The sequence below is a fragment of the Artemia sp. Qi Xiang Cuo genome, chromosome 6 (assembly GCF_049724085.1).
Source record: "Artemia sp. Qi Xiang Cuo chromosome 6, ASM4972408v1, whole genome shotgun sequence".
NCBI classification, from domain to species: domain Eukaryota; kingdom Metazoa; phylum Arthropoda; class Branchiopoda; order Anostraca; family Artemiidae; genus Artemia; species Artemia sp. Qi Xiang Cuo.
The window spans coordinates 24,062,615-24,084,189 of record NC_142799.1 but is presented as its reverse complement, the minus strand read 5'-3'; the positions used below and the strand labels follow the sequence as shown (position 1 = coordinate 24,084,189).

Here is a 21,575-nt window from a genome sequence, read left to right as displayed (position 1 = left end):
TGGAGCAATAGGGCTGGTTTATACACCTTCGTCTAAAATACGTTTAGTATTACTATACGGAAACATCATTTGCATCATGCAGATACACATACCCCCCCCCTCCTTTTTCATGATATTAAAAAATAATATGTTCTAAGGATTAAAAATAATACTGACGAAACCTTCGTGTTAGATAAAACTAATTTTAGGGGTGAATTTAGTAGATTGCACCAAATGTTTCTCAATATTTTTAGATCAGACGCTATGACTCAAAGTGCTTTATGTAATAGACCCTGGGAATATTGCCTACAGTCGTAATTCTTTTCATTCACTTTCTTGAGCTGTGATAACTTTTTTTGTGCCAAAGTATTTTTGTATCAACATTTAAACTTTTATTCCTTAAAAAAAGGAACAAATATTTTGCACAATTGATTTTCACTGGTCAAATGCTAGCACATCCTTACTCCTCTTCTTTCATTCTTCGAAATTCAATCTTCTTCATTGCTTTCTGCCTCTTCTGATTGTACTGGCACCCAAAAGGCACTATTGAAGCGCCTTGTTTTTTGCATGCTCTTTGGGACTGCTTCGTGATTATAAACGCACTAAAAGATAAGGCACTTAAAATTTGAAACAGAATAAATTGAATAAAGAAGAATGACAAAGTAAAGTATACTAAGGAAAAATTCTGTATAATACACCATAATGGACCATAAATCTTCTAAAAGTTGTCCTGGACATTATTTGAATGTTCAATTGAAATAGCTTATCCTGTAAGATATCAAATTCTTGGTTCCGAGTTGCCTAAAACAAAGCTATAGTAGCTATGTGTCAATACTACCTGTATCATGTTACCCCCCGCCCCCCTTAGAAATTTTTGTCCGGCTCGTACACAAGTGACAAAAATACATGCAAAACAATTTTGCTAAGTTTTTACAGTTTTTTTTTTTTTTTTTTTTTTTTTAAAAGTGTGTTGGCAAGATATTTAAGCCCATTTCCATGGTCTTGAATACATTTACTCAAAAGTGCTTTTCACATGTTTAAGTACTTTTACGGGGTTATAATTTGTACTTAATTTGTGCACACTTTTCAACATTTTTCCAGAAAGCACAATGAATTCAAATTTTTGGATTATTGTAACCGAAAATATTTTTTTTGGAAATGCAAAGCAGCAGTTTTAGAGGCAACTAAACTAAAATAGACATTAACATATTTCATTTTTACAGAAATTATAAAATGAAAAAGTGCTAAAAGATTTAGAACAAAATTCTTCAAAGTTTCCAAGAAATCTAAAGGAATCTTTTCATTGAGAATTATGTCAACCATTTTTAACCTTAGAAACAATTCAAGGCTTGGGACAGTGGATCGATAGTAGCCTAAGTACATACTCCTGAAGAGGGTCCTCTTCAAATAGGTTCAGCTTTAAAATTCCAGTTCATCACTGGGACTTACCAAATTAACTGCCTCAGATGAAAGATCTTAAGCCGAACTGGCCAGCCATGACAAAAAACCAACAGAGAAAAATCTCAGTGAAAAAAAACAACAAACGACACTTCGGCCTCAGCCGAAGTCTCGTTTTTTGTTTTTTTTTCACTGAGATTTTTCTCTCTGTTGGTTTTTTAACTGCCTCAGGTATATCAACCTGAAAACCTGGTTTTTTAACTTTCTTAAAAAATTGTTGTTAAGATAAAATAATCATGTTTTCGCATTATTTAAAATTTTATGGTGGTTACCACTATAAATCTTTAAGCACCCTTGCACCCCATAAAGGGAGAGCTGAGACTCCCAATAACCCATGTTACTATACTTCCCCTTAAGAAAATTGACACTAGTAAGAAAAATTCTACAACCAAAGCTTAATAACCTTTTTGAGGTGTTTAGCTACAGTAAAATATATCTATTTCCTATTTATTTAGAAATCATTCAAAGAATATAACCTGTAAGTTTTCGAAGAAAAAAAATTGTTTTTCGAGGAAAAATAAATTGGTACAGCACATATATTAGGGCAGCTATCAGGATAAACAATGACTTATTTCTTTAAGTTTTCCATATTTCTATAGCTTTTTCTATGTGTTCCGAATTTTTTTTTAAGGGATCTAAGCCCTTCTGGAAGGCTCAGTCTTCTAGATACATTCTTTAGTTACATCAATGGTTATGGTACTTTGGAAGCAGCTTTGTAAGTAGTTTAGGCCTGTGAAAATTCAAATACTTAAAAAGGATATTGTAAAAAAAAATAATAACAACAACTACCCCCACTACTGTTACTCCAGTAGATAAAGTTACTTACATGCCTGCAAGCATTCCCACAGCAGGTACCTTTCAGAAAATGTCTCAATCTGGTCATTACACGGTTACCTGTAGCAGGATCATCATAGGTAAAATGTCCATTTATCACAGCTTCATTGTGAATCTTATTGATAAGTTTCTCTTCTTCGGATAAACTAGCTATATCTACTTTTCTATTCCACACAGCTTCAAATTCCCAGTAACGTTTTCTTAAGGCCTTCTGCTCATAAGTCAGTTGTTTTTTAGGAGACACTTTACTTTTATCTACAACACTGCACTGAAACAACCTAACTGGAGCATAAAAATAGAATAAATTAAATCTATTTCTGAAGAGAAGGTGATACATTTTTTTCAAAAACCGATCTCGGCACAAATTTCTTCTCTTTTATGCTTTCCACTAAGCTACCTTCTTTACTCAAAACTTCTTCTAACTGTCTTTCTTCACGTGCTTCTCCAATACTATCTTTGTAGGGAGTATATCTTTCAGACACTCTGGACTCAATACTGTAACCAATAAATCCCACTAGAGCAGCAACCGGTAGCATAAGTGCAGGAGCATAGCTTCTTAACACTGCCCAAACAGCTGGAATCATGCCTTTATTGTAAAGCAATATATCTAAAAATAGTAAATAATGGTAAAACAGCAGTTAAATTTGACACAAATTAGTGCAAAAAAACTGGCATTTAAAAAGTTCTTAATCAACAAATGGCCTGGTCATAAAAGGATTTAACAATACTGCCTAACATAATTCAAACAGCAGAATCATATCTGAAGTTTTATTTGAGGAGGGGGATCCCAAAGGCTTTTTATTTGTGGGTATATAAATACCAGGTAAATGAGTGTTTGTGAGAGGGGGGTAAGATTTCTTAACCTGCATTTTAAGACCAATTTATGAGCCTGAACAACTATTTTAGGAAGGATCAAAGCCAGTAACCTCACCTCCCCTAGGATACAACCCAACCCGAAAGTCTAACTTGCTTGAATTCATGAAGCAGTTGGTAGTAAAACTATATCCTTCAATATATTGGTACAAGATTTGTATTCTAGTTTGAATACATATACTAATTTATATAGATATGCTATTCAGCTTTGTTTCTATTTCTAAAGAAAAAGAGAGATGAAGAACAAGCTTTAGTTACTGAATGAGCTTATCTCGAATGCCTCAAATATATACATTGTACTCTCAGTGTTAGCTAGCCTTTACATTTTTCAGTTGACCATGTTTAAGAAGATAAATAATCATACAAAAGGAAACTTCTCTTTGTAACTGTATTAGAATTGTAGTAAGCTATACGTATATAATCCCAGTATATTGTAGTGCCTTATAATTTTTTTTCCTTGAATTTACAATGTATAAGCGAGTAGACTGTTAAGAAGTAAAGAGTACACTTTTTAATTAGTCTAGATATCTAGTGTAAAATTCTAAAAGAGGGGCTTTTTGCCATGTTAGAAAGTAGTTGAATAAGACAATGCAACTTTCAGGAATTAATGAAAAGTTATAAGAATGAAGTTTGTTTGCACATTATTTGCGCTGTGCATCTTTCTACCGTTTATCAAAGCAACCCTGCCCTTGGGAAAAGGTTTCAAAACAAGCAAATGCAATGTGATGGAGAGCAAGGACTTCGCTAAATGAAGATACAGAAAGGACACAAATTTTCAAAATCTAGGGGGCAGACAATTTTTCAAAGACCTTTCCCAAAATTAGGCTTTACGAAAAGTGTGGTTCAATCCCGCTTTCTAGGGCTATAATGAGAGAAAGGTTGAGATGGCTAGGGCGCGGTCTGAGGATGAAGATTCCCGAATGTTGTCCTTTCGGCCAGCTGTCTAGGGCTAAACGGAAAGGAGGTTGTCTGCAGTTGGGGTGGGAAGACGTCATAAATTAAGACTTAAAGGAAATGAGAACTTCCTGGGAGGGTGTAAAGAGGGAGGCTTTGAACAAATTGGGATGGAAGAGGAGAGTGCGTAGCTGTGTAGGCCTCAGGCGGCTTAGTGCTGCGGTGAGTTGTTAGTAGTAGTAGTTTCCCAATATAAGTAAGGTCTTGGACTCAATTTTGATAGTTTCATTTGCCAAGCAATTACTTTCCAAGATTGCAAAATTCGAGAATGCATCACAGCCCGCTGCAGCAAGAAAAGCTTTTTGGGAGAAGCTGCAGGAATTGACAGATTACGTGCAGAGAACTCATCCATATTTTGGAGTAGTAATGCTAGGAGATGCTAACGAACTCGATAGCAAATAGCTGGCCAGGTCACTTAACCTTAAAACTCTAGTCAATTTCCCAACAACTAAGGGGAATACTTCTCTGGATGTAATCCTGACAAATCTTTCGGAATATTACCAGAATCCAAGTAAACTAGCACCACTTGGTGGAAATTATAATTATATGTTACAATGGAACCCCTTGGAAAAAGTAAAAATTAAATATTATGTAACCGAAGTTTCCTCAAGTTCAAACACTGACAATGATCAGTTGCCCTTCAGTGACTGGATAGCAGGAGATAACTGGGTTACAGTCTCTCCAGCTAAAGGCTTGGATTCCCAAGTAGGAAGAATTCCATAATAAGGTAAACTCAAAATTTCTCGATTGCTTTCCCGAACGTAAGGCTAAATTCTTTTCTAGTCATAAACCATACGTAAAGCATAGGCAGCGCGCTAGCGCTGCCTAAGTAAAGAACGATGTGGGCAAAATGTGTTGTTTTTTTTTTTTTTTTTTTCGCCATGCCCGGGAACTTCGTATAGTAGGCGTCTTCGTATAAAAATAGAAAGGGGCTCATTCGATTGGAAATTGGAGTGGCTAGTGCCTATTTTAATAGTCAAAAGTGATTGGAGGGCAACTAGCCCCCTCCCACAACGCCCATCATTCCCCAAAACACATCTAATCTACATTTTGAGATAGCCATTTTGTTCAGCGTTGTTGATTTCCAGGTAGAAAATATGTTTTTGAGGAGGACACTCCCCCACAACTCTCAGGGCAAGGGTTTTAAGTTATGCGCTGGGGGCATATAAGGTTTTATAGAAAGCGTTGTCGTAGAAACTTCAAAACAGGCTCATTCGATTGAAAAATCAAAGGGCTAGTACCCTTTTTAATAGTCGAAAGTGATTGGAGGGCAACTAGCCCCCCCACGCTCATCATTCCCCCAAATACATCGAATCAAAATTTTGAGATAGCCATTTTGTTCAGCGTTGTTGATTTCCAGATAGAAAATATCTTTTTGAGGAGGACACTCCCCCACAACCCTCAGGGCAAGGGCTTTAAGTTATGGCCTGGGGGCATATAAGGTTTTTATAGAAGGCGTTGTCGTAGAAACTTCAAAACAGGCTCATTCGATTGGAAATTTAAAGGGCTGGTGCCCTTTTTAATAGTCGAAAGTAACTGGAGGGCAACTAGCCCCCCCCCCCCCTACGCCCATCATTTCCCCAAACACATGCAATCAAAATTTTGAGATAGCCATTTTGTTCAGCGTAGTTGTTTTCTAGATAGAAAATATGTTTTTGAGAAGGACACTCCCTCACAACCCTCAGGGCAAGGGTTTTAAGTTATGGCCTGGGGGCATATAAGGTTTTTATAGAAGGCATTGTCTTAGAAACTTTAAAACAGGCGCCATTCGATTGGAAATTCAAAGGGCTAGTACCCTTTTTAATAGTCGAAAGTGATTGGAGGGCAACTAGCCCCCCCTCACGCCCATCATTCCCCCAAACACATCCAATCAAAATTTTGAGATAGCCATTTTGTTCAGCATAGTTTTAAGTTCTGGAAATTAGGTGTTTGGGGATGACAGCCTCCTCACAGCCCTCAGGACAAGGTTTGTAAGTTATGCCTTGGGGGCATAAAGTTTTTTATAGAACGCGTTGTCGTAGAAACTTCAAAAAGGCTCCTTTGATTAGAAATTGAAATGGTTTGTGCCCTTTTTAATAGTCGAAAGTAATTGGAAGGCAAATAACACCTCTTCCACGCCCACCATTTCCCCAAACATATCCGATCAAAATTTTTTGATAGCCATTTTGTTCCACGAAATTTAAAGTTCAGGAAATTATACCTTTGAGCAGGACACTCTCCCCATAGTCTTCAGGGTTATAAATTACGCCCTGGGGGCATATAAGCTTTTTATTGAAATGGGCAACTAGCCCCCCTCTCACGCCCACCATTTCCCCAAACACATCCAATCAAAATTTTGAGATATCCATTTTGTTCAACGTTCTCAAAATTTCTGAAAATCATGTCTTTTTTGATGAACACCCAAGCAGAGCGGTCAGTACAAGGTTTTCAATTTGTGCCATGGAGGCATATATGCTTTTTATAGAGAGTGGTTGTAGAAATTTCAAATGGAGCTCATTTGATTGGAAATTAAAATTGCCCTTATTAATAGTCAAAAGTGAGTGCAGAGTAATTAACAACACCCTCTCACGCCCTCCATTTCCCTAAACACATTCAATCAAAGCTTAGAGATAGCCATTTTGTTCAACGTAGTTGAAAGTTCTGGAAATTATGTATTTAAGGATGACAAACCCCCGAGAGTCCCCAGGGCAAAGGTTTTAAGTTATGCCCTGGGGGCATATAAGGTTTTCAATGATAGAGTTGTTGTACAAACTTCAAAAGGGGCTCATTCAATTGAAATTGAGAGCGCTAGTGTTCTTTTTAATAGTTGAAAGTGATTGGACGGTAACTAACCCCTGTCTCACGCCCACCATTCCCCCAAACACATCCGATCAAAATTTTCAGATAGCCATTTTGTTCAACGTTGCAGAAAGTTCTGGAAATTAGGTCTTTGAGGATGGCAACCCCCCCAACCAGCCCTAAGGGCGAGGGTTGTAAGTTATTCCCTTGGGGAATATAAGGTTTTTATTGAAAGCGTTGTCGTAGAAACTTCAAAAGGGCTCATTTGATTGAAAATAGAAAGGGCTTGTGCCTTTTGTAATAGTTGAAAGTAATTGGAGAAAGACTAACACCCCTCTCACGCCCACCATTTTCCCAGACACATCCAATCAAAATTTTGAGATAGCCATTTTGTTTAACGTAGTTGAAAGTTCTAGTAATTATGTCTTAGAGGATGACAAACACCCTCAGAGCCTTTAGGGCAAGATTTATAATTTATACCCTGGGGCAATAGAAGGTGTTTATAGGAAGTGTTGTCGTAGAAACTCAAAAAGGCTCATTCGATTAGAATTCAAAAGGTCTAGTGCCCTTTTTAATAGTCGAAAGTAATTGGAAGACTTGACAATTTCATAGGCAGCGCGCTAGCGCTGCCTAAGTAAAGAACAATGTGGGCACAATGTGTTTTTGGTTTCTCCATACACGGGCACTTCGTATCGAAGGAGTCGTCGTAGAAACTTCGAAAGGGCTCATTCGATTGGAAATTGAAGTTGGTAGTGCCCTTTTTAATAGTCGAAAGTGATTGGAGGGCAACCCCCCCCCATGCCCATCATTCCCCCAAACACATCCAATTAAAATTTTGAGATAGCCATTTTGTTCAGCGTAGTCGATTTCCAGATTTCAAATATGTTTTTGAGGAGGAGACTCCCCCACAACCCTCAGGGCAAGGGTTTTAAGTTATCTCCTGGGGTCATATATAAGGCTTTTATAGAAGGCGTTGTTGTAGAAAGTTCAAAACAGGCTCATTCGATTGGAAATTCAAAGGGCTTATACCCTTTTTAATAGTCGAAAGTGATTGGAGGGCAACTAGCCCCCCCCCCACGCCCATCATTCCCCCCAATACATCAAAAAAAATTTTGTGATAGCCATTTTTTTCTGCGTAGTTTTTTTCCAGATAGAAAATATGTTTTTGAAAACGACACTCCCCCACTACCCTCAGGGCAAGGGTTTTAAGTTATCCCCTGGGGGAATATAAGGTTTTTATAGAAGGCGTTGTCGTAGAAACTTCAAAACAGGCTCATTCGATTGGAAATTCAAAGGGCTAGTGCCCTTTTTAATAGTCGAAAACTATTGGAGGGCAACTGGCCCCCCACGCCCAGCATTCCCCCAAACACATTCAATCAAAACTTTGGGATAGCGATTTTGTTCAGCGTAGTTGTTTTCCAGATAGAAAATATGTTTTTGAGGAGGACACTCCCTCACAAGCCTCAGGGTAAGGGTTTTAAGTTATGGCCTGGGGGCATATAAGTTTTTATTGAAATCTTTGTTGTAGAAACTTGAAAAAACATTCGATTGGAAATTCAAAGATCTAGTGCCCTTTTTAGTAGTCGAAAGTGATTGGAGGACAACTAGCCCTTCTATAAGGTTTTCATAGAAGGCGTTGTTGTAGGAACTTCAAAAAGGGCTCAATTGAATGAAAATTCAAAGGACTAATGGCCTTTTTAATAGTCATAAGTGATTGGAGGGCAACTAGCCCCCCCCCCCCGCCCATCATTCCCCCAACCACATCCCTTCAAAATTTTGAGATAGCCATTTTTTTCAGCATAGTTGATTTCCAGATAGAAAATATGTTTTTGAGGAGGCCACTCCCCCACAACCCTCCGGGCAAGAGTTTTAAGTTATGCCTTGGGGCATATAAGGTTTTTATAGGCGTTGTCATAGAAACTTCAAAACAGGCTCATTCAATTGGAAATTCAAAGGGCTAGTGCCCTTTTTAATAGTCGAAAGTGATTGGAGGACCACTAGCCCGCCCCCCCCCACGCCCATCATTCCCCCAAACACATCCAATCAAAATTTTGAGATAGCCATTTTCTTCAACGTAGTCTTAAGTTCTGGAAATTAGGTTTTTGAGGATTACAACCTTCTCACAGCCCTCAGGACAAGGGTTGTAAGTTATGCCCTGGGGGTATATAAAGTTTTTATAAAACGCGTTGTCGTAGAAACTTCAAAAAGGGCTCATTCGATTAGAAATTGAAATGGCTTGTGCCCCTTTTAATAGTCGAAAGTAATTGGAAGGCAACTAACACCCCTTCCACGCCCACCGTTTCCCCAAACACATCCAATCCAAATTTTGTGATAGCCATTTTGTCCCAGGCAGTTAAAGTTCAGGAAATAATACCTTTGAGCAGGACACTCCCCCACAGTCTTCAGAGCAAGGGCTATAAGTTATGCCCTGGGGGCATACACGTATTTATTGAAATATTGGTCGTAGAAACTTGAAAACGGGCTCATTCGATTGAAAATTCAAAGGTCTAGTGCCCTTTTTAATAGTCGAAAGTGATTTGAGGCCAACTAGCCCCCCTCCCTTGGCCACCTTTTCCCCAAACACATCCAATCAAAATTTTTAGATAACCATTTTGTTCAGTGTTTTGGATTTCTAGATAGACATTATGTTTTGAGGAGGACACTCCCCCACAGCCCTCAGGGCAAGGGTAATAAGTTATGCCCTGGGGGCATATAAGGCTTTTACTGAAGCGCGTCGTCGTAGAAACTTCAAAAATGACTCATTCGATTGGAAATTGAAACGGCTAGTGCCCTTTTTAACCGTCGAAAGTGATTGGAAGGCAACAAACACCTCTTCCACGCCCACCATTTCCACAAACATATCCGATCAAAATTTCTTGATAGCCATTTTGTTCCACGAAGTTTAAAGTTCAGGAAATTGTACCTTAGAGTAGGACACTCTCCCCATAGTCTTCAGGGCAAGGGTTATAAGTTATGCCCTGGGGGCATATAAGGTTTTTTGTTGAAATTTGCAACTAACCCCCCTCTCACGCCCACCATTTCCCCAAACACATCCAATCAAAATTTTGAGATATCCATTTTGTTCAAAGTAGTCGAAAGTTATGGAAATTAGGTCTTTTAGGATAAAAACCCCATCGGAGATTTCAGTGCAAGGGTTGTAATTTGTGCCCTGGGGGCATATAAGATTTATATAGAAAGTTGTTGTAGAAATTTCAAAAGGGGCTTATTTGATTGGAAATTGGAAATGCCCTTTTTAATAGTCGAAATTGAGTGGAGGGCAACTAGCCCCCCCCCCCCCCCCATACTTCCCCCAAACACATCCAATCAAAAATTTGAGATAGCCATTTTGTTCAGCGTAGTTGATTTCCAGATAGAAAATATGATTTTGAGGAGGACACTCCCCCAGAACCCTCAGGGATAAGGTTTTAAGTTATGCCCTGGGGGCATATAAGGTTTTTATAGAAGGCGTTGTCGTAGAAACTTCAAAACAGGGTCATTCTATTGGAAATATCTAAGGGCTAGAGCCTTTTTTAATAGTCGAAAATTATTGGAGGGCAACTAGCCCCCCCCCCACGCCCATCATTCCCCCAAACACATTCAATCAAAACTTTGAGATAGCGATTTTGTTCAGCGTAGTTGTTTTCCAGATAGAAAATATGTTTTTGAGGAGGACACTCCCTCAAAAGCCTCAGGGCAAGGGTTTTAAGTTATGCCCTGGGGGCATATAAGTTTTTATTGAAATCTTTGTTGTGCAACTACTTGTAAGACTAACAGCATTGGGATAAAAATTTCAAGAAGCGTATGAACATACAGGTTATCAAAAGGACATATCAGCAATGTCATAGCAGTGGCTAATTGTATTAAGCTGAAACTTCGAGGACTTGATGAGAGGGGTGTTCAACTGACCAAAGGGCAATACATTAGTACTAAGGGGTGTTCAACTGACCGAGAGGCAATACATTAGTACTACTGCTTCTTCTAGGACTACTGCTAGTGCTATTAATACTACTACTACCAATACCAATACTACATCTGCGACTTCTTTACAACTATGCCTAATGGTATGAAGGTGAAATTTTCAAGGAATAGTGAGGGGGTAAGGTGAACTGAATCACAGTGTGAAGTCGAAACGAACAGGGCTTGTTTTCGGGGATGTTGAACTGACCAAAAGAAAATATTTGCATCCTAATGTTACTGATTCTACTCATACTACTACTACTACTATTATTACTTCTACTACTAGTACTGCCACTAAAGCTAAGGCTACTACTATTAATTTCACTGCTCCTGCTACTACTACTGCTATTAAAACTAAGAGTATTAAGGCAAAAATTTAAAATTTATTGAGACTATATGGAACTAAATAGTAACACACAATGCCCATGCAGGTTCTCAAGAGGACGTATCAGAAATGCTTCAGAAACGATTCATGGTAATAAATTTAAACTTTCAGTGTGTGTTGAAGGGGACGTTGAAGAAACTTCAGGCGTTATGCGCATACTGCTACTACGCAAGCTACAAGTATTAAGGTGAAGCGTTTAATGAATATCTAGGTGGATGTTGAACTAAAAGGTTACAAAGCAGTATCGCAAGAACGGCTTATATTATTAAGTTAGACCTTTAACGGTAAGTTGTGGCGGATTTTGAACTAGCCAGAAGGCACTATGTGTACACTATTAATACTAATACTACAGTTACTATAACTAATGACGGTAAGGGTATTAAGGTGAAACTTTTAGGGAACATATATGCATGCAGGTTTTCAAAAGGGCATATAAGTAATATCATATGCAACACTGCTCTATAATAGCTAAAACTATCATTGCAACTTTTAAATAAGCTAAATCGCTTCACAATTAAAAGTTCTAGTGCCCCTTTTAAGAGTAAAAAATATTGGATGTCAAGCAGCTCTTCTCCCAAGCCCAGGGGCGTAGCTTCAGTATTTTTATGGGGGGCAAGAGGGTTCCACATACGGAGAGTCAAGGGGCATGGGCTATATAATAGTTTTTATTCTTCATATTATTGGGCAGGCAACTGCCCCTTCTCCTCCCCCCAAACGACGCCACTGCCTAAGCCCATTCATGTTCCAAACACAACCAGTAAAAATTTTAAGACGACCATTTTGTTCAGATTAGTATGATGGTCCAGCAACTATGTCTTTAGGGATATTGGGTATTTTAATCACCCCACAATTATGCAATTGACCCTTATGCTTTAAAACTAAATCAAAAATCATGGTGTGTATGGTTGCCAATAAGACACTTCAGCAATATTTCTAGAACATCTGGTGGCATTAAGTTGAAAGATTATGAGCAAGCGCTTGATTCTGTTGATAGAAGACCTATAGCAAAGGTCTTATCCTTGTATGGTATACCAGGCAAATACTTTAAAGTGATTAGTCCTATGTACGAGAATAACACTGCTGCGGTTAAGGTAGAAAATGAGTTTAGCAGCTAGCTTGTTTTGTATTAAATCAGGAGTTAAGCAAGGTTGTGTTCTATCCCCCTTTATATGGATCATTTTGATGGACTTTGTCTTAAGGAGCAGAGTAAAAGCAATCATAGAACACAGAATCAAATGGGGAAGAAAAACTTTCCTTGACTTAGATTATGCTGATGATTTCATCCTAGATGAAAGTGTGAACAAAATGAATGGATTTTTAGAGGTTTTGCAAACTCAGGGTGCTAGAATAGGTTTGAACATTAATGTTAAGAGGACTATGTCACTATGGCTAGGAATAAGTGAAGAAGAGAAAGTGACATTGAGTAACGAAACGATTGATCAGGTGGGCAGCTTCACTTACCTTGGTAGTAGTATTATTAGTACAGATAGTGGGAGCAGTGAAGATGTTAAAAGCAGAATTTTTTCACAGTAAAAAAAAGTTTGGAAGAATATGAAGATAAGTCTGCAAACCAAGATTAGAATATTGGAAGCTACAGTGATGACAGTGGTCAAATATGGCTCTGAAGCATGGACGCTCCAAAAAGTAGATGAAGATTTGCTAGAATTTTTCCAGAGAAATTGCCAAAGGGCTGTTCTAGGTACCCAGCTATTTCAAACAGTAGGCTGTACGAAAAATGTGGTTCAATCCTGCTTTCTAGGACTATGATGAAAGAAAGGTTGAGATGGCTAGGTCACGTTCTGCGGAGGAAGGATGACATATTGCCAAAAAACTCTCCTTTTCAGCCAACCGTCTAGGGCTAAACAGAAAGCAGGTCGTCCTCGTCTGGGCTGGGAGGATGTCATAAAGAAAGATTTAAGGGAAATGGGAACTTCCTGGGAGGGTTTAAAGAGGGGGGCTTTGAATAGATTGGGATGTAGGAGAAACGTGCGTAGCTGTGTTGGCCTCAGGCTGCTTGATGCTGCGGTGAGTTGTTAGTAGTAGTAGTATTAAGTTAAAACTTTTGGGGCTACTATTTCTGCTCTTACAATTTAAATAAATCAAAAGAGTATAAGTATACCCAGGTGGTCAAAGAGTATAGATTTTGGGAATGACATTAAGTTTTATTTTTCAGATCAACTTGAGGAGGTATAAAATTCAATCAAGCAATATTATATGTGTCCAGACTAAAAATTGTTGAAAATTTTCTCCAAATTACAAATAGCAAGCCAAAATATGGATTCTTATAGAAAATAAATGAAAAGATATAAAATATTATTTTTTTTTCATGAAAAAGACTTTGTCATTAAAAAGGAACTGAAACTAATTAAAAAAACTTTTTCCACAAAACAAGTTTTTCAAAGAAAATTAAAAAGCTCCATTAAGCCAAAAATAAGCAGAAATAAATTCAAATAATCTTCCAAGCGTTAAACTACCACAAATCACATCAATAAATAAATGAAGCCCTAAACAAACAAAAATTACAATAAATAACTGAGTCAAACTCAAAACGAGCAAAAATTGACATAAGTAGGGCTGATAGCCCCCTTTCTCTCTCAAGACCAGAACATAATTTGCACTTTATTGAAAAAAAAATGAGTGTGGATTGTTAGTTTAATATACATATACTAATATTTATTTCTTAAAGTTGTGATAATTTTCTATTTGTTAAAGTATAAAAAGTGAAAACATTTAAATGTTCTTTTTTTCAGTAAAGTGCAAATTATTTTATTCTTAATCTCAGGTGATTTCCCTCTTCCTCCTGGATTGGGTTGAATTATTTCTGATCTTCAGTTTTTACTTCTTTCCTTGACAACAAATTCTTATGCAGTTTATTATTCCTTAGCAACTTAGTTTTGATTATGGTCAATGAATTGATTCTTCTTCTTTTGAAATAGAGGGCTTTGGCTACTATACTATTTTGACCTATTCATTTCCTATTTGATGCCAGCAGTGGTGTCAATGATGACCTCACAGAAGTTCAAAATATGACAGTGGCTCACAATGTGTCTAGTAGTCGGCAAGATTGTTGGAATTCAAAGTGCACCAAGCAGATCTCAATTCAATTCAATTTATTTAATTCAAAAACAAGACATAGCTCCCGTGGGCAAAGCCCAAATATGATGGCTCTTAGTCATAGTTAGCAAAATAAAGTTGTCTGATAAAACTTCGTCAGGATAAATAAACTAAAAGATAAAAACACTTGAGATTGAGAATAAAATTGTCTGATAAAACTTCGTCAGGATAAAATAAACTAAAGAATGAAAACACTAGATCTCATTGTAATATTTCACAAAGCTTGGCACAAAGCTTTTACTGTAGCGCATGGTGTTACAGTGGACTGGGGTCAGTTTCAGAACCTTCTCAGCCACTTCCCTAAAGGGACAAGATCTTATAGGGACAAAAGGAAGGGGAAGGAATGATCGGTAGATGGGATGTTGGAGGAGGGAGGAGCCAAATCATTTGATATATTTTTTCTCGGCGGGAAGAAAGGGATTCAAGTTGAAATTCTTTGAGGTAAAAGGAGTAAGGTAGAGGGGAACCACCATAAATGATTTGCAGTGATCTATTCTGAACTCGTTCTATTTTATCAGTTTCATCCTGCGTAAGAACAAAGTGCCAAACGGGACAAGCATATTCAACTAAGGGGCGGATGAAACTGCAAAATATTAGTTTCAGCTTGTCCTTAGGAACTCGAAACTTTTTTCAGTGTTTTTAGCATTTGGATTGCGCTGTTAGTTTTTTTTTACAATTGTCTTTGTATTCTCCCACCATGAGAGGTCAGAAGAAATCACCACACCAAGTAAAGTTATTTTATGACTTATTAGCTCGGAAGCGATAGGAGGTTCGAAAGACGGTTGAGTATTCCGAAGAAAAGAAAATGTCATGACGGAGCATTTATCTTTATACACGACCATGTTTAGTTCAGCTGCCTCTGAGGTAACTTGGTCGATAAAACCAGCAGCATTGCTCTTCGAATCCTTAGATACGATTTCCGTTAAGGACAAGTCGTCAACGTATTTCCATCTGTCCTCCAGCTCTGCAGCAATTTCATTTATCATGAGGAGGAAGCCCAGCGGCCCGATCACAGTTCCTTGTGGAATTCCACAAAAAACTGGCAGAAGTGGAAAATTGGTCTTTATACTTCACAGTTTGCTCTCTATTTTTTAAGAAGCTCTTGATGATTTTAATAATAAATTTGTGTATATTTTTTTCCACCATTGTTTCTAAAAGGATTTTGTGGTCAACAAGGTCAAATGCTTTTCTGAAATCAATCACAATTAAATTTATCCATTTTCCAGGTTCATCCAGGTGTTTTACAATAAAATCAATTAAATTAACGAGATAATGAACTGTCGAAAACTTAGGGATGTTACCAAATTGCTTTTGATCAGTTACATTCAAAAGATATTTTTTCAGCCATGCAGCAACAAAGCTTTCGTACATTCTGCTAAAAACTGACGTAACTGTGATCGGCCGGACATCAGAGAAATCATTAGCTGTTCCTTTCTTTGGAATGGGGGTAATAAACCCTTTCTGCCATTTCTTTGGAAAATATCCGGTTTTTGTTATATTTTTGAAAATTATCTGAAGGGGACATGATAATTCTTTAGCAAATGCTTTAATGAGAGCAACTGGAATGTCAAAAGGGGCAACGAAAGTTCTTTTTAACGAAGATAGTTTATGGATTATAATTGCTGATGAAATATCAGTAATTCAATTATAATCTGAAGGAGTATTTAAATTTACTGGAGGATCCTCAGGTGGAAGAGGGGGGTGAGACTGCACAATTGAAGCAAAATGGGCATTTAAATCATTCGCAGTTTTTTTTAGAGGCTCCTTCTTCATGAAGTCAACTGGTTGAGAACTTATGCCAGTCAGACTTTTTACTTTACTGAAGAACTGCAAAAGCTTGAGCTCCAAAAGATGGTCAACTTCATTTTCATAGTAATTTGCTTGTGCCTCTTTGATTTTCCATTTTATTTGGTTTGCCAACTGTTTTGCTTGGTTATCTTGACCTTTTCGTTTTTGGTGCAATTTATTTTTTATAAGTCGCTTTATAAAAAAAAAACTTTTTCCACAAAATAATTTTTTCAAATAAAATTGAAGAACTCCATTAAACAAAAAATGAGCAAAAATAAAATCAAATAATCTACCAAGCGTGAAACTACCACAAATCAGCATCGATAAATAAATGAAACCCAAAACGAGCAGAAATTGCAATAAATAACCAAGTCAAACTCAAAACGAGCAGAAATTAACATAAGTTGGACGCAAAACCCCTATGTCTTCCCTAGGCCAGAACAAAATTTGCACTTTACTGAAAAAAACATAAATGTTTTTATTTTATAACTTTAATAAATCGAATAATATTAAGATTTTGATTACTAAATATCAGTAAATGCATATTAAAGTGACAATGCACATTCATTTGTATTTTTTTCAGTAAAGTGCAAATTATGTTCTGTTCTAGGGAAGGCATAGAGGTTTTGAGCCCAACTTGTGTTAATTTCTGCTCGTTTTGAGTTTGACTTGGTTATTTATTGTAATTTCTGCTCGTTTTGGGTTTCATTTATTTATTGATGCTGATTTGTGGTAGTTTCATGCTTGGTAGATTATTTGATTTTATTTTTACTCATTTTTTGTTTAATGGAGTTCTTTACTTTTCTTTTTCTATGCTGGAGAAAAATTTTCAGCAATTTTTAACAAAATACACCCTCTTAAAAATCTGTACACAAATAGTTGTGTTTAATTTAGTTTCATACCTCCTCTAGTTGACCTGAAATGGAAAACTTGATACCATTTGAAAAAAAATCTGTTTACTTTCTTTGATAGCTTAGATACACTTACACTATTTTTATTTGGTTAAATTTTAAGAGCAGAAAAAGCCCCAAAAGTTTGAACATAATACCCTCAATCGTTCTTTGGATACTGCTGAGATGCCTTATTGGGAATTAGCATTAACACAATGAATTTTGATTTAATCTTATGGAAAAATTTATTTTTTAAACATAAAGTAAAATGGGTGGGAGGGCGTGGGAGGGGGATTAGTTGCCCTCCAATCACTTTCGACTATTAAAAAGCGCATCAGCCCTTTCTGTTTTCAATTGAATGAGCCCTTTCCGAAGTTCCTACTACAACTCCTTTGATACAAAGTGCCCTGGTCTAAACAACAACAACAACAAAAAAATAATACAATATATCCACATCGATCTTTACTATAAAATGTCAAGCCTTCCAATTACTTTCGACTATTAAAAAGGGCACTAGGCCTTTCGAATTCCAATCGAATGAGCTTTTTTTGAGTTTCTACAACAACACTTCCTATGAACACCTTATATGGCCCCAGGGCATAAATTATAACTCTCACCCTAAGGGCTGTGAGGGTGGTTGTCATCCTATAAGACCCAATTTCCAGAACTTTCAACTACGTTACACAAAATGGCTAGACTATCTCAAAATTTTGATTGGATGTGTCTGGGAAAATGATGGGCATGAGGGGGGCGTTAGTCTTTCTCCAATCACTTTCAAATATTAAAAAAGGTACTAGCTCTTTCAATTTCCAATCAAATGAGCGCTTTTGAAGTTTCTACGACAACGCTTTCAATAAAAACCTTATATGCCCCCAGCGGATAACTTAAAACTCTCACCTTGAGGGCTGGGGGGGGGGTGGTTGTAAACCTCACACACCAAATTTACAGAAATTTCTCCAACGTTGAACAAAATGGATATCTTAAAATTTTGATTGGATGTGTTTGGGGGATGGTGGGCGTGAGAGAGGGGTTAGTTGCCGTCCAATCACTTTCAACTATTAAAAAGGGCACTATCCCTCTCAATTTCCAATGGAATGAACCCCTTTTGAAGTTTTTACGACAACTCTATCATTAAAAACCTTATATGACCCCTTGGAATAACTTACAACCTTTGCCCTGGGGACTCTTAGGGGTTTGTCATCCTTAAATGCATAATTTCCAGAACTTTCAACTACGTTGAAAAAAATAGCTTTCTCTAAGCTTTGATTGAATGTATTTGGGGAAATAGAGGGCGTGAGAGGGGGGTTAATTACTCTCCAATCACTTTCGACTATTAAAAAGGGCAATTTCAATTTCCAATCAAATGAGCCCCTTTTTGAAATTTCTACAACAACTTCCTATATAAACCTTATATGCCCCCAGGGCACAAATTACAACCCTTGCACTGAAAGCTCTGATGGGGTTTTTATTCTAAAATTACTAGTAGGCAGTAGTAGAAGTAGTAATAGTTATAGCAGTAGTATCAGTAGAATCAGTAGCCTTGGGATACAAATATTTCCTTCTGGTCAGTTCAACATCCCCAAAAACAAGCCCTGTTCGTTTCGACTTCACACTCCAAAGTGTTCCTAAGATAATGCTGTTATGCCTTTTTGACAACCTGCAGAGATGGTGTATTGTGATTCAGTTCACCTTACCCCTCAAAATTCCTTGAAAATTTCACCTTCATACCATTAGGCATAGTTGTAGTTGCAGTCACAGATGTAGTATTGGTATTGGTAGTAGTAGTATTAATAGCACTAGCAGTAGTCCTAGAAGAAGCAGTAGTACTAATGTATTGCCTCTCGGTCAGTTGAACACCCCTTAGTACTAATGTATTGCCCTTTGGTCAGTTGAACACCCCTCTCATCAAGTCCTCGAAGTTTCAGCTTACTACAATTAGCCACTGCTATGACATTGCTGATATGTCCTTTTGATAACCTGTATGTTCATACGCTTCTTGAAATTTTTATCCCAATGCTGTTAGTCTTACAAGTAGTTGCCATAGAAGTAGTAGTTGAAGTAGGCCTAGTAGTAGTAGTAGCAGTAAGTGTAGCAGTTATAGTAGTATTAGTACTAGCATGCAAATATTCCCTTTTGGCCGATGATCTTCCCCTTTAAACATTCTCTGAAAGTTCCAAGTTAATACCTTAATCAATTCTTGAGATTATTGTTGGGTAATAATTTGATTAAATGACATATTGACATATCGATATTTTTACTTTCGATATATTGATTTCGATATTTCTTATCAGTTTTTTTGCTCAGATTAACTTTAGGTTTAGGCAAAATTCAATGACAAAATTTGTGATCAAAGAGTATTTTGCACACTTTTTTTCAAATTTTAAATCAAATACAAGAAAACTTCTATTACATGAACAGATATTACAAAAAACATGACTGGGAATTACTCAGGCTCAGGGTAAAGACAAATAAGCTACTGGCTATATTTGGCTATTCAAATCAGCAACATGTCAATACTTTTCCCTAGAATTACTTCAGCCTTTCAGTGATTAGATTAAAAAAAATTTTTAAGTGAAAGTAAGGAGCAACACTAAAGCTTAAAAGAACAGAAGTTGTTCCGTATATGAGGGGGATAACCCCAACTCAATACCTTACTCTTCACGCCAAAGCTTCTTTTTGTATTTTAACAATGTCCTTCCTCTAATTAGTTAGCGCTTGTGTTTCAGGAGTTGTTCTTAAATAATTGGGACAAAAAGTTAAAATTAGCATAAAGAGCCAGGTATTGAGGATGGGGATTTGCCCTCATATACGGGATAATTTTGTTTGTTTTACGTTTTAATATTGCTCCTTAGTTTTAGTTCAAGAAATCAGTTTTTTATTTAATTTCTGATTGTTTTTAAAAAAAATGCCAGAAAATACGCCTTTTTGTTCCATGGAAAATCCCCCCCCCCCAAGAAAATTCCTCCTTGGAAGGTCCCTTCGCGTAAGATCTCCCATCCCCAGACAATTCCATCCCTGATGAAAATTCCCCAAAAAAAACTTCTTGCACACAATTCCGCCTGGTTATTTTTAAGCCTACTTTTGTTTGAAAAAAGACTTTTTTTCTTTTAATTTCCAATCGTTTTTCAAGTTATGCTGGAAATCCTCCCTCCGTGGAAAATTTTCCCCTCCCAATCTCTCAATAGAAAGTTTCTCCCATGTGAAATTACCCCATGGAGAATCTCTCCCACAGAAAAATTCCCCAGCCAATTTCAACTCCTTTGAAAATTTTTCCCTCGGCAATTTTCCTGGAATATCACCAGACGTAAAATTGAATTGGCAAAGAGAAAGTAAATCAAATAAAAACAATTTTGTATAAGAATTCTGGTAAATTCCCCCGTCCCCGTGAATAGTTTCCCTTTGAAAGTTCTTCCCCAGAAACTTCCCTCACCACGAAAAATTCTTCCCTTGGAAAATCTCCCCCCCCCCCCAAAAAAAAATCCCCCCAAATAAAATTCACTATCCCTCAAAAATATCTGTTGACTTCCCAATAACAAATACTATATGTAGACACTAGGCAAATTTCATAACTTATGACCCTTTTCTCGAAGGACTTTCAGGGTCATGTCATTCCAAGAGGCATGATACTAGACCTTTCAACTATGTTGATCAAAATGGCTATCTCAAAATCTTGATCATATGACTTTGGGAAAAAAGGAGCATGAGAGAGAGGGAGGAATCTAGTTGCCCTCCAATCGTTTTGGTCACAAAATAGGGAAATAGAACTGTAATTTCCATTCAAACAAGCCCTCTCCTGATATTATATGACCATTGGTTCAACCCAATCGTCCTGGCAAAGAAAAAACACACACACACAGACACACAAAAAAAACAGAACAAATAAACACATGCATCCGTGATCTTTCTTCTGGTAAAAATTACAAAATTTCATATTTTTGCAGATGGAAGCTAGAAAACCTTACAGTATGGTTCTCTGATATGCCAAATCTGATGGCATGATTTTTATTAAGATGCATTGACTTTTTAGGGGCGTTCCCGCTCTTTCTAAAAAAATCAACCAAATTTTCTCAGGCTTGTAGCTTTTGATGGGTTCATGAAACTTGATGAATTTTATATGTCTGGAGTTGGCAAGAAATCCAATTCATTTGATGTATCTATTGTTATAAAAATTCCGTTTTTAAAGTTTCGGTTGCTATTTGGCTCAGTTGCTCCTTACTTACAGTTTGTTACCAAAAATTATTTGAATATAAACTAATCAGGCTTGGAATCCACTCTCAGAAAGGATATTGGTGGCAGGCATGTATATATACATTAATTTTATGACAACTTTGTATAGGTATTTCTTAGACCCTTACTAGGCCTACAAGACTCCCATGACTTCAATAGATCAGTTTTTCTTGGAACTAAAGACTCCCTACTGGAAATCTAGAGAGCCGTAACAGATGCAGCTGCTGACGAAGCTTGCCTAGCATTGACCACTGAAACTTCGTCATGTGATCCCAAAAAACTGGCTTTATTCTGTAGTGACTGAATCACAGGGACTGTCACGGCACTTGCATCTACTG

General features: G+C 37.2%; 2 protein-coding genes across 4 annotated transcripts in view; both read right to left on the bottom strand.

Moving 5' to 3' along the window:
- Positions 1-339: 339 nt before the first annotated feature.
- Positions 340-2,608, bottom strand: LOC148951013 (uncharacterized). Its single transcript, XM_089090096.1, has 2 exons — positions 2,264-2,608; positions 340-581 (listed from the first exon to the last, which is right to left on the bottom strand). The coding sequence occupies exons 1-2, from the start codon at positions 2,606-2,608 to the stop codon at positions 468-470; spliced, it is 459 nt and encodes a 152-aa protein (XP_088946222.1). The 3' UTR covers positions 340-467.
- The window catches only part of LOC148951012 (small integral membrane protein 12-A), a 28,259-nt gene continuing 9,266 nt past the window's right edge, over positions 2,583-21,575 (bottom strand). For all 3 annotated transcript variants that reach the window (XM_089090097.1, XM_089090099.1, XM_089090098.1), the window contains exon 2: positions 2,583-2,878. In XM_089090097.1, coding sequence (XP_088946223.1) covers positions 2,583-2,855 — 273 coding nt within the window. In that variant the 5' untranslated portion in view covers positions 2,856-2,878. The remainder of the gene's footprint in view (positions 2,879-21,575) is intronic.

Excerpts from the sequence above, each read along its gene's own strand:
- LOC148951013 (XM_089090096.1), bottom strand. The coding sequence starts at position 2,608 with ATGTATCACCTTCTCTTCAGAAATAGATTTAATTTATTCTATTTTTAT. Across the intron at positions 582-2,263 it reads GTGGGAATGCTTGCAGGCAT|TGCGTTTATAATCACGAAGC; the intron begins GTAAGTAACTTT and ends CTTATCTTTTAG.